This window comes from Ostrea edulis, chromosome 7 (assembly GCF_947568905.1).
Source record: "Ostrea edulis chromosome 7, xbOstEdul1.1, whole genome shotgun sequence".
Taxonomy (NCBI): Eukaryota; Metazoa; Mollusca; class Bivalvia; order Ostreida; family Ostreidae; genus Ostrea; species Ostrea edulis.
Genome location: NC_079170.1, coordinates 81643900 through 81657734, shown reverse-complemented (window position 1 = coordinate 81657734; position 13835 = coordinate 81643900). Strand labels below are relative to the sequence as shown.

General features: G+C 37.0%; 1 protein-coding gene across 1 annotated transcript; it reads right to left on the bottom strand.

The window, feature by feature from the left end:
- Window positions 1-259: 259 nt before the first annotated feature.
- Window positions 260-11425, bottom strand: LOC125654734 (protocadherin Fat 4-like). Its single transcript, XM_048884774.2, has 5 exons — window positions 11227-11425; window positions 8955-9095; window positions 8436-8596; window positions 8051-8165; window positions 260-4293 (listed from the first exon to the last, which is right to left on the bottom strand). The coding sequence occupies exons 1-5, from the start codon at window positions 11423-11425 to the stop codon at window positions 260-262; spliced, it is 4650 nt and encodes a 1549-aa protein (XP_048740731.2).
- Between the last annotated feature and the right edge of the window lie 2410 nt (window positions 11426-13835).

The following is a 13835-nucleotide window of genomic DNA, read 5'->3' as shown; positions in this document are numbered from 1 at the left end:
ATTAAATACATGTATATAAAACTCCAAATAGTATTTACGTTTCCGCTAACAGACGACGTCTGGCGGCAGTCGTACTTCCGGTGATTCGCCACATACCGACCCTTGTGTTGGCGGGAAATAAATTTTGTAGAGAAGCAAGGAGCAGGTGCCTTATAGAAAAAAAATATTAATTCAGGAATGTTCATCAAATACGATGTCATTTGAATAAAACAAATTTTCAGTACTTACTGGTATGGATACATGTAGCTATACTATTTACTTACTTTTGAGATTCCAAAGTTGTTTTGGAAATACTGTGGGTGAGAATGACCATATGGGAGCTTGGGGTCATTGTATCCACACGTAATAAAGCGGAAGTAGCCGTGACGTTGTTATTGGGTGCCTGGATTCGAATAGACATCGTAAAGAAATATCGCGTGTCTGCAAATAACTTAGAGCTGTCCTTAACATACAAATTCCCGGTAGTGGATTCCACACCAAAGACGGTGCTTCCCCCAATCAGTGTATACCGTATGGTGTCGGTGGGATCAACAGTAAATCCAAAATCAGTAGCTTTCACTGTTACGATGACGTCACCATTCTGTGTAGTTACCGGGCATTCCAGTGAATAAAAGGGAGACTCGCCATTGCTTGAAGCCGAACGAGGGTTATCGTATACATCCACTAGGTCTATCACAACGTTCACAGTCCCCGTTAAAGAAGGTGTTCCCTTGTCTTTTGCAAACATTACAAATGCTATTCTGGGTGCCGACTCGTAATCTGGAGAGATGGAGAGCTTTAAGTGTCCAGTCGATGTGACACTCAACGCTGTTAAGGCCGTAGTATCTGATGGGTCGATTTCGTACAGTACCTGTCCATTCAGACCACTGTCGGCATCTGTTGCTGGTACCTGTCCAATGGTCAATCCAACTGGTGAATTCTCAACAACATCAGAAAATGTCATCGTCGCTGACTGAAATACTGGAGCATTGTCATTAAGGTCGCTTATTTGTACGTACACATTTTTGTTGTAAACAAGCGCAGTGTTTACAGAATCCTGGATTTTTACCACAAGATAGTAATTATTGCGTTCCTCGTGATCCAAAGCGCGCGCAACTTTTACGACCCCATCGTTAAGCCCTATTTTCAAGTTATTATTGTAGTTGCCTGAGAGTATGGTGTAAATAATCGTTGTACCGGGGTTGTGTATAGGATCAGGAATAACAGTTCCTATTGGTGTTTCAATAGGCACGTTTTCGTTCACAGTAAAGGAGAAATCACTGATAGTTGGCGAATTCGGTGGGTCAATTCGCACCGTCAGAGTAGTAGTGGAAGTTCTCTTTGGAACTCCTTTATCAATAGCATGGACAACCAGGGAGTATAGATCAGGAGAGGAAACAAGGGACGTAACTGTTGTTACCCGCCCCGTATCTTTGTTTAGATAAAATGTATCAGATGTGTCACCGCTGACGATGAAATATTCAATCAATGCATTTTCTGCGATATCGGTATCATTACCATTTATTGTAGCCAGGTACGTTCCAACAGTATCAGCTCGGCCCAGAGAGACAGAATAGGGTTCTCCAATGAAGTAAGGCGTGTTGTCATTGGCATCCATCACTTCGATGTGCAGTGTCAGACTTCCTGTCTTAGTCGGACTTCCGGCATCAACAGCAACGATAACCAGGCTATATTGGCTAACAGCCTCACGATCAAGTAGATTCCTGAGAAGGACTTTTCCATTGTTTGGGTCAACAGAAAAACGAAGGTCGCCATTTCCGGAAAGGATAGAGTACGTTAACCTAGCATTTGCCCCAGCATCGGCGTCCGTTGCATATACAGAGTATATGGCACTGCTGATATTTAGCATCTCATTGACTTTGATGCTAACAACTAGTGGACTGAAAATAGGAGAGTTGTCATTCACATCTGTCACAGTTATATCAACTTCAGCTGTGCTTACAAGAGAAGGGGTGCCACCGTCGACCGCCTGCAGAATGAGTGCGTAGGAACTTCGGAATGGAGCATTTAAAATTGCATTTACTTTTAGTTGACCAGTGGAAGAGTCAACGGCAAAATCATGACTGTTTTCACCAGAAACAATAGAAAAAGTAATCTGAGAATTCACCCCTATGTCTTTATCTGACGCTGTCAATGTTCCAACAAGGGTATTGATCGAACTTGTCTCCGATATTGTAAATGCGTACTTAGGAACGGAAAATAAAGGCTTATTATCATTGATATCATCCAACGTGACTGTGACCGTAATTAAATCGCGCAGTGTATTCTGCTGAATATTGACTGCACTTATTGTTACGTCATAACTCGCGGTGGTGTCCCGGTCTAATATTCCTATTACGGTGAGTTGTCCGGTATTTTCATTCACTGCGAATTTACCAGCTGAATTACCTGCAGTTATCGTGTACGCTAAATCTTTATTTTCTAATGCACCAGCGACCGTTGCGTCGGAGTCGTAGACAGTTGTACCTACTATTGTGTTTTCTGGTATCGTAATCGTTTGTGCGTTTGAAGCAAATCGGGGTTGTGGATATACGGGTGTGATTTCTATGTCGACCGTCGCAGTAGACGACCTACTTGGAATACCTTTATCTTTGGCCTCAATAAGTAAAACATATTTATTAATCGTTTCATAATCTAGCACTGTGTTAACTTCGATAACTGCACCCGTCATACGAAAAGCATTCCCAGTGTTTCCTCCGACGATTGATAAAGCCAGATCACCATTTAAGGCACTGTCTGCGTCTGAACATGTAACACGTGTGACTGACCCACCAAGGGGATAGTTCTCGATGACCTGGGTAGTATAAACATTTTGAGAGAATTTGGGGTCATTGTCGTTGACGTCTGTTACAGACAGAGCGAGAACCGCGTCCTTAACACCTCCTTGACCGTTATTTGCTGAGATCGTCAATGAATACGAAGGAGTTGCCTCTCTGTCTAGCAATTTGGTAAGAAAGATGTTCCCTGACTGACGATCTATTGTGAAAGAATTATCATTTCCAACTGTGATAGCGTAGGTGATTTGGGATCCAACATCGAGGTCCTGAGCCGTGACGGTAAATACGAGAGCTCCCAGAGCTGTGTTCTCTGACAGAGAATGAGAATAAGTGCCTCCTGTTGTCAAAAACTCGGTCTGAAACTCGTCAATGTTCGTCACTTGTAGCAACACCACCGTCGTCCCCGTCAGTGCCGGGGTTCCACCATCCGTAGCCGTCACCGACAACATATAAACCCGAGTTGCCTCTGCGTCCAGTGCAGCCTTCAATTTCAGTTTACCAGTGGTATCAATTTCGAATTTGTTTTCAGCATTTCCACTGACAATGGCGTACGAGATGGCACTATTCACTCCGACGCCGTCAATGTCTGTTGCCACTAGGTCCTGAATCTGGGTTCCAACTCCGATATTTTCAGCTACCGACGTTTCGTAGAAAGATGAGGCAAATGTTGGCGAGTTATCATTATTATCCAGAACTGTTATTGTCAATGTGCTGTCGGCAGTTTTCGAAAAATTGATATCAGTAATTCGAATGCCTAAAGTGTAGGAAGATGTTGTCTCCCTGTCAAGAGCAGAGTAAATGAAAACATTCCCAGTGTAAGAATTTATCTTAAATTTATTGTCAGTATTGCCGCTGATTATTGAGTATGATTTGTACCCTGAAGCAGAAATCCCTAAGACGTCAAACACTGAAGAGCCCAGGGGTGACGATTCATCAATGGACGCCGTGCCAGGCAGGGTCGTGAACCTTGGGTCCGACTGAAGAACTACATGAAGAAACACCGATGTTGTAAGGGGCGTGGCAGCTGAATCAGATGCTACAATCGTTAGTTGATAATTAACATCACTGGGGATTTTATTGTATACCACGCGGCCGTCTGTCTCTACACGAAAATCCGTGTTTGTATTTCCCGCTAATATGGAATACACAATGGCGCCGTTTGGCCCTGCATCTTGATCAGTACACACCATGGTGTAAATATCCGATCCAATTGTATATGGCGGACTCCCGATCACCTCGGCGCTTATCGCACAGTCCGGAGGATATTCGTTAACATCCTGTACTGTAACCGTCAAGGTGGCTGTTCCGGTTTTGCTGTTCGCTGGTGCTTGGTCAACAGCTGATATCACCAATTCATAAACAGCGAGTGTCTCTCGGTCGACAGGACGAATTAAAACAACTTCATTTGCAGAGCTTTTGATGGCGAACGTATCTGTGTGTGTCGTCAATGAGTACACTATCGTCCCATCTAAACCCGCGTCGTTATCCACCGCAGCAGGGAATGACACAGCGATTCCTAAAACAACATATTGTCTGAGCTTTTATTGCATTCATAAGAACCACCGTCCCATCTATAGGCATTTATATTACTAATGAAATAGGAAGTAAAAACCGGGCTGGGCTGGGTTTTACTAACGATTTCAAATAACATTTTATTTTACTTGAAATTCACAAATACTAGTACACCAACAAATCACCGGCTGTTCTATATCCGGTTGGGAAATTAGGGAGCAAACCTGGTTTACACATTTTGGTAGTTTATTTTGCAAAAGGAAAATAGGGAGCATTTGTATTGTATTGTTCTTTACGTAACAAAGAATCACGAACCCATTGTGAAATTATCAAGATTTCATTTGGTTTTATTATTGATGTTTATCATCACCTAAATTGCTATTTTCAAAAAAAGCTCTAACGAGGATACATTCACGTGGCTAGTGTCCGGTAATGCCACAATAGTGACAGATTATTAAAATATCAACTGCTATGTTCAATTTTCATTATTAATTCGGAAATTCGCAGTCCATCCTGGGTGAACGTGTTCTGATGGGTTCTGAGTATAGATGATTGGCACACTTAGACGTCATTCTAGGTCAAATGGTCATAAGGGAAAAAATTTACATCCGGGCTCTTCATCAATGTGAAAACAGCGAACGACGACGGCTGATCAACAACTTCTATCACATTTTCTCAAGCTCGTAAGTTGATACAATTATAACAATATTAAAATATACACATCAAAGTTACCACTAAGAGTTGCAGATAGGAATGTTTCATTTATAGTTACATGGTTTGAGCTGTCGAAGTATTCAAATAATTGCATTGTCCGGAATAACATTGGTCTTTGGAGAGATTCCATAAAACTCGGCTCAGTAAATATCACACAGTTGATGCTAAATGAAGGAAATTGACCTCTAATTCGAACATTGTGTTTAATGAAATTTCACACATACCCGCTACAGAATTCTCTTGTACATTTCCTGTAAGAGGACCCGGAAATGTAGGTGTGAATTCGTTAATGCCGGTTATAGTGACGTAGACATTCACAGTGGAAGAAAGCGCTGTTGGTGTGCCACTGTCTGTTGCTTTCACGACAAGTGTGCATAGAACAGACGCTTCGTAGTCCAAGGCGGAAGTAGCAGATATCATACCGGAAGCAGCATCAATAGCGATGGAGCATCCAGCTCCTGTATTTCCATCTGTACAACACAAACATAATATCGTAGTATTGTTACAATGTTCAGTCTTAAACAATTATATATTGTATTACATAAGGGATTTATGAAAGGTGAAGATAACGTACAGTGATCAATCTCAAAACTCCTATAAGGAATACAAAATAGAGAGTTGGGCAAACACGGACCCCTGGACATACTAGAGGTGGGATTAGGTGCCTAGAGTAGCAACAACCATGCTCGCTAGGTGGCGCGTCATGTTCTATTTTTATTTCTACAGAAAAAGTGGGACGAGGTTCCACTCTATTTTTTACGGGCTATTATGGATAAACCTAGAGCCTACGAATGATTCCACATTCCAGAAAATCCCTTTGAGATTGAAGCGATTAAGCAGAACGAGTATATGTAAACATTTACTTAACGGTGAAATACGCAAGAAAGAGTGACATATTAATACATTTTATGCATGAATAAATTATACTGAGGTCAAACATGGACGATGATTGCCCGTGTTCATATAGTATTTGATTGATTTAGATATCCAAGGAAAGATAACTCCCATTCTTAACGTACTCACAACGTACCGGTGGTATACAATAATACAATGTTTATACATTTCTGAATGATGAGTGAATCTTTATTTTCATCACAATCTTTTTCATCACACTCACAGACCAGGTCCCCATACCCCTACCAGTGTCAATCTGTGACTGATAGCAGTGCGGTATTTAATTTGATATAGTCTAGAGGAAATTCGAAATATGGTAGTGACATTTCTTCCTCACTGAATTTGCTGGATTTTTAACGTTTAAAGAAAAGTGGGATATGAACTGGGGGGTTAAAAATGCTATTTGCCAAATTTTCAACAATATTAATTACAAGGCAAGGCAAAAGGGGTCATAAGCTACAGATGATGCAATTTTCACTAATGTCTTGCAAGTTGCACTGCCACTAGTTACACTTAATTAGTGACTTATTTGCAGATAAATAAAGTAACTTACAAACATTTTATTTATTCATTTATCTATCATTTCATTTTTTTAATATCATGATTTGTACTTGAAGAGTCATCGCAATAAAGGGACATTGATTATTAGTGTTACAAAAAAATCTGATCATGCCGTTTTTAAATTTCTGAATTTTGAAAAAATAAAAATAAATAAATAATAGATTCTGATACCACTCAGCCCCCCGACTGGCCAGAGAGTTCTGCTTCTGTCGGTTCTGATGCAACTAGCTCAGCCCCCAGACTGGCCAGAGAGTCCACTGTTTCGATAAATTCAGATAATGATGCAACTCAGCCCCCCCCCCCCCTTTTGCTCCTGTTCATCAGTTCATTAGGCTATGGCCCAATCTGATTAAATTTAAGATCGTTGTTCCGCTCCGTATTCCTCTTCCTTTCCTGTATCTGTGAAATCCAGAGGTGAGATATATTCTTTCCAAAACAACTAAGAATGTTCATGTAACAATTTAGTATTAATTGTTTTCCTTTTATGTTGTATGTCCTATTTCAAGAAATAACTTTCAGGTCACTTTTTAATGTGAAATGGAACATTTTAAACTTTTGACAACCTGACGGTAGGGGTGTTTAAGACACTATACCTCATTTTCTGTAAGGAAGTGGAGTAAAAGGAATTCAGAATTGGACTCAGCATACTCAAAATTGGTAATTACACCTGCTTTTTATTGTTTTGGGTAATGGTTTTTCACGAAATAAAAGTTGGGTCACTTTTTGATGTGAAATGAAACATTTTCCGTTTTTGGCAACCTGACGGTAGGGGTGTTTAAGACACTATACCTCATTTTCTATAAGAAATTGGAGTAAAAGGAATCCAGATTCTGATGTCTTTCTAAGATATTTTGTTGTAATATGAACAGGAAATCTTCCGGCTTCTAAACGAATCCATTGTTTAAGGCAATGTAAATGTAGCATACCGTACTTGCAAGTTGTTTTAATCCACGATGCTTTATTACAATTAAGACACAAGCGCGACTGGTTTTGATTTCACATGGTAGGAAGTCTATTTTTAAATTTCCTATTACGGGAGCATTGAAATATTATAAATATATTATTCGCTATGGATTTAATTTTGCGGGAAAATAATAAATCGTGAACATACTGAGATTAAAACCATCGTGTTAATTCCCAATCTACAATATATGACGTTATATGATGAATAAGAATTCACTTCCGGTAATGGTTAACCAAGAAATAGTATTCGAAAAAAGTCAGCAATATGTATAATAGTTTATCAATCTTTTCTACACATCATCATCATAATTTGATTGACAAGGAAGATTAAAAAGAATCATAAACCAAATAGTAAAGAACTATCTTTAATTTTGAATCGGTACTGTAGATAATCGTGATGATGCACTGCCGCACAGTAAATAGGTTAATGTACAATAACTGGTGTTGTGTTCTGTCATTGTAATATCAAGTTACTCTAATGGCATTAGATAATCTGGTTGCATTTAAATGAAAATGAAAACTCAATCTTCAAGGCGTCTTGTAAGGGTTTTCTAAAACCTGTGACTCTTTAGTTGATGATTTCGAGTAACACGAAGATCAAATATAACTTTATAAATATCTCGACTAACTTGTTATAGAATAAGAAATTTGTCCGTTGGTTCCCAGATCTGGATCCTGCGCAGTCACTGTTAGAATCCCGGTGTTGGTAGCAGTGTTTTCCGGTACTGTGACTTCATATGCACTCTTCAAATAAAAACTAAGGATCTGTATAGTTCTCGTAGAAAAACAAAACGTAAGCAATATGCACTTAAATCAAATTCCTATATTGTTTTCGGAACATGAATACTTTTGACTAACCATTAAGTATTATTTCGTGGACTGCATGCAAACCTACATTCATCTACTATTCCACTGTGAGAATAATTAATGGATTTCGTTTCTCAGTTTCACCGATATCTCCAATTCTTGTAAATATAACGCTTTTGTGTCGAAGGTTTTAATTTTATTTTTTACCTGGGAAAATGTCGGGATATTGTCATTTATGTCCGACACTGCGACAGTTACAGTCCCCAGAATCTTAGCTGCCACTTGATTGGAGGAATACGCAGAAACACTGATGACGTAATTATCCAGGACTTCTCGATCCACCACGTCTCTTGCAAGGTAGACTCTACCTACATTTGTAATTAGAAAAATATCAACCACTACTTTCCCACCATGGACTTCATTACTGAAATAAACTTGATAAAAATTTATGTTGTCATTGTTTTAAAATAGAGCTAAACATCCTGATGGCAAGGTTTTTTTTTATCAACAACGACACCGGCTATGCTGTTTACAATAAGAAATCAACAGTACTATTTCTTTCCCCAACTGCCATATACGTGGTAAATAGGAGGTCTAATACTGGTCTATAATTAGAAAGTTTCTTTATGCGGTGTTTACAGCGGATATTGACGATCCAACAAACGCATGCGCACGCATGCATAAACGACAGGAAGATAATACTATTTCCTGTAACGAAATCATCACCTGTCTCTGGTTCAATTCCAAATATCGTGTTCGTGTCCTCAATACTGTAGGTAACTTTCGCATCGAACGTCCCTGTCAAGTCTCCGTCCGTGGCGCTTATCAACTGCACAAATGTTCCCGCACCAGAACTTTCAGGCAAAGCTAGAAATAAAAAGTCAATCAGTGTCTGGGAGGACTGTGGACAAAATAAGAGAGTGTACATGTAATGATGAAGGCCCCTCCTCAGGAAAACGTGGATCCACCCCCACAACGAGTTCCCATCAGGTGTTATGTATGACAAAATTTGTCTTCATTTCTTAATCAAAAGAAGGCTAAACCTTAATGTTGCAGCTCCTAATTGATTAATACAGCAAAAATCTTTAAGTGTTTTACGTGCAATACATAAATGATACTTGATTGGGGGGGGGGGGGGGTGGGGGGATGGGGGGGGGGGGGTGGGGGGTAAATACAAGTGGATGAATCAAGGTCTTGCCAGTACTGTTGTGTTTTTCTGCACCATTGTACATGGTTCTGTAAGTAAGACTGTATTTTGAAAGATAAGAAATAATAAAACATTCGATGGTAGAAAAATGTACAAATGACTGCATAAAATGTGAAGATAGGAAACACCGTTATGTCTGCATGTACTTACAGTGTATATTCTTACTTATGAATAACCTTAACTGTATGTGGGGGGAACAAGACGACGGACGTGTCATCTAAAGGTGTAAAAAGAAAAAAATATCAAGAATAAGTTTTGTTTTAGTTCGTTCTAACTCCTGGAAATTTGAGCAATGTTTTGAAACAAGTCATCTTGTTTGACGAATGTAGACAAGCACCTTTTATGTACAACAAATGATTCTGACAAGTTGGAGAGAATTGCAAACATGACTATGATAATATGAAGAAGAAATATAACAAGTCTGATTTGAAAACAACAACACGACAGTGGTGATTGATATAAGGGACTATTGGAACTGGGTCAAATCTAAAATACTTGTCTTTAATGCCATTATCTATCTAGATGAACAAATTGCAGTGCCAGGACTGCGAATTATGTCATAGACGATTAGATTTTTATGACCTTGAGTTAAGATCATAATTATGATAAAAAAATGTTACATGACAGATTTTTGCAAGCACGTTGACGCCACATATTTTGAGCAAATATACCTTTTTATTATTGTTTATATGTTCATATTTTCAAATTCAATTTTTTAAACATTAATTGGCAAAAACGAGTTACTAAACTTTTTAATTTGCTTTATATTCAATAATAATGTCACAATTCCAAGTTTTGTTGACAACCAACTAATAATACTAATGTGATGAAAAACAAAGAATTTCTGAATAGCGAATTGCAATTCATATGTTTGCATTACATAAAGAAGGCTGCAAATAAAATTAACAAACATTCTGAGAGTATTGCATGGCAATACATAGTCCCCTACCGGTTGCAAAAATTACTGTACCACAACATCATTCAAAGTTCATTATGTAGGTTATGGTAAAAGGGAAAATTGGGGAACCAGGAGAGGAATGATTGGAAATCAACTACTATTCGAGTAGAAAAAAGACAAATTTATAATTAGGTTTAGGTCTTTAACCAAGTCAATAAAATGTGACATGTTGATAATCATGAATAATCACTATGTAACCCTGTAAATGTTATAATTGCTCTACTAGTTGTATATTCACCACATACAGTGAAGGTTATAGTACCACAACGCGGAAGGATTGAGCAGGAAAAGTATTTCCAAAACTTACAGTGATAGAAAAGTTTGGGGAGAAGGAGAAATGTAAAATAAAGAAAGCAGCATGTATGATAGCAACATATCTAAGTAAAACTCAAACTTTTAAAACTTTCAAGAGAGATCTAAAATTACCTTATATCTCATAAACAAGATCATGCCCAGTGTAGTTTCATAAAATCTGTATCTGACATTTTAGTCATTTGGAGTATATAGCATCTAAAATGGTTCATTTCTCTTATTTTTCTGCTCCAATTACATGCTCTACATATATGTATGAATTATGTGTGATTTTAGTTACCTTAATACATGTATATCCAAATGATCTTGGCGAGGAATTGCAAAAAACATCACATTATGAACTTTTGTGTGTCGATGTATTAAAATGTATCTCTCTATGTTGAGCGTTGAGAGAAGATACAGAAAAATGTGGAAAACTTAACAACGACAGGGAAAATACTTACAAATCTATGGGTGGATTAGATGGTTTTAAAATACTTGATTTGCAGGATGTGAAAAAGCTAGCAGGAAGATCGTATTACTTGCGGTGTAAGCTCCATTGGTGGGTGTAATCCACACTGGAACGTTGTCATCGATACCGGTGACGTATACATCAATCGTCAGGGTGGTTGTTAGCGCAGGCGCAGGACCACTGTCAGCCACCTCTATCGTTAGACTGTACTGAATGGCCTCGGTATCAGCATCAATCTGATTCTTCAGTTTTAACAGTTGTCCGACCATTTTAAACTTGTCTAGGGCATTACCTAAATATTTAAATGATTTTGTACAGACATGAGATATATTTCTTGAGACTTGAGACATATTTCTTTTCCACGTTTATAAAAGGATTCAGAAATAAAGAACAAAGTGAAAATAGCATGCAGTGACCCTAAAACGTAAGTATTTGTGAGTTCGTACATAACGTGTTATGAATATATTGCAATATCGGAATGTTTGAGAGAGAAAAAAAAAATTTTTTTAGTGCTAATCAACTGAAGTCAGTGTTATTTCAGTCTGACAAAATGACGAAGCTTTCAGTATAATTCCGAGCCAGGAAGAACCAACTAGCAAAGTTGCATTCATTTAAAAGAAGTTTGAGACAATCAGAATTTCCAAAGTTTACCACGTGTGTTAACATTTGCACACTATAATAATCACTTCGTAACATTGTAAATGTTATAATTGCTCTACTACTTGTATATTCACCACATACAGTGAAGGTATAAGTTAATGATACCTGTATATTCACTACATACAGTGAAGGTATAAGTTAATGATATCTGTATATTCACTACATACAGTGAAGGTATAAGATAATGATATCTGTATATTCACTACATACAGTGACGGTATAAGTTAATGATATCTGTATATTCACTACACACAGTGAATGTAAAAGTTAATGATATCTGCATATTGTTACATACAGTGATGGTATAAGTTAATGATATCTGTATATTCACTACATACAGTGAAGATATAAGTTAATGATATCTGTATATTCACTACATACAGTGAAGGTATAAGTTAATGATACCTGTATATTAACCACATACAGTGAAGGTAGAAGTTAATGATATCTGTATATTGCTACATACAGTGATGGTATAAGTTAATGATATCTGTATATTGCTACATACAGTGAAGGTATAAGTTAATGATATATGTATATTCACTACATACAGTGAAGGTATAAGTTAATGATACCTGTATATTGCTACATACAGTGATGGTATAAGTTAATGATATCTCTATATTCAACACATACAGTGACGGTATAAATTAATGATATCTGTATATTGCTACATACAGTGATGGTATAAGTTAATGATATCTGTATATTGCTACATACAGTGAAGGTATAAGTTAATGATATCTGTATATTCACTACATACAGTGAAGGTATAAGTTAATGATATCTGTATATTCACCACATACAGTGATGGTATAAATTAATGATATCTGTATATTGCTACATACAGTGATGGTAGAAGTTAATGATATCTGTATATTGCTACATACAGTGAAGGTATAAGTTAATGATATCTGTATATTCACTACATACAGTGAAGGTATAAGTTAATGATATATGTATATTCACTACATACAGTGAAGGTAGAAGTTAATGATATCTGTATATTGCTACATACAGTGATGGTAGAAGTTAATGATATCTGTATATTGCTACACATAGTGAAGGTATAAGTTAATGATATCTGTATATTCACTACACACAGTGAAGGTATAAGTTGATGATATCTGTATATTCACCACATACAGTGAAGGTATAAGTTAATGATATCTGTATATTCACCACATACAGTGAAGGTATAAGTTAATGATATCTGTATATTCACCACACACAGTGAAGGTACAAGTTAATGATATCTGTATATTCACTACACACAGTGAAGGTATAAGTTAATGATATATGTATACTGCTACATACAGTGGAGGTATAAATTAATGATATCTGTATATTCACTACATACAGTGAATGTATAAGATAATGATATCTGTATATTGTTACATACAGTGACGGTAGAAGTTAATGATATCTGTATATTGCTACATACACTGAAGGAAAAAGTTAATGATATCTATATATTCACTACACACAGTGAAGGTATAAGTTAATGATATCTATATATTCACTACACACAGTGAAGGTATAAGTTAATGATATATGTATATTCACTACATACAGTGACGGTATAAGTTAATGATATCTGTATATTGACTACACACAGTGAAGGTAGAAATTAATGATATATGTATATTCACTACATACAGTGAAGGTGGAAGTTAATGATATCTGTATATTCACTACATACAGTGAAGGTATAAGTTAATAATATCTGTATATTAACTACACACAGTGAAGGTATAAGTTAATGATATCTGTATATTCACCACACACAGTGAAGGTAGAAGTTAATGATATCTGTATATTCACTACACACAGTGAAGGTATAAGTTAATGATATATGTATATTGCTACATACAGTGAAGGTATAAGTTAATTATATCTGTATATTCACTACATACAGTGAAGGTATAAGTTAATGATATCTGTATATTGCTACATACAGTGAAGGTATAAGTTAATGATATATGTATATTCACTACATACAGTGAAGATATAAGTTAA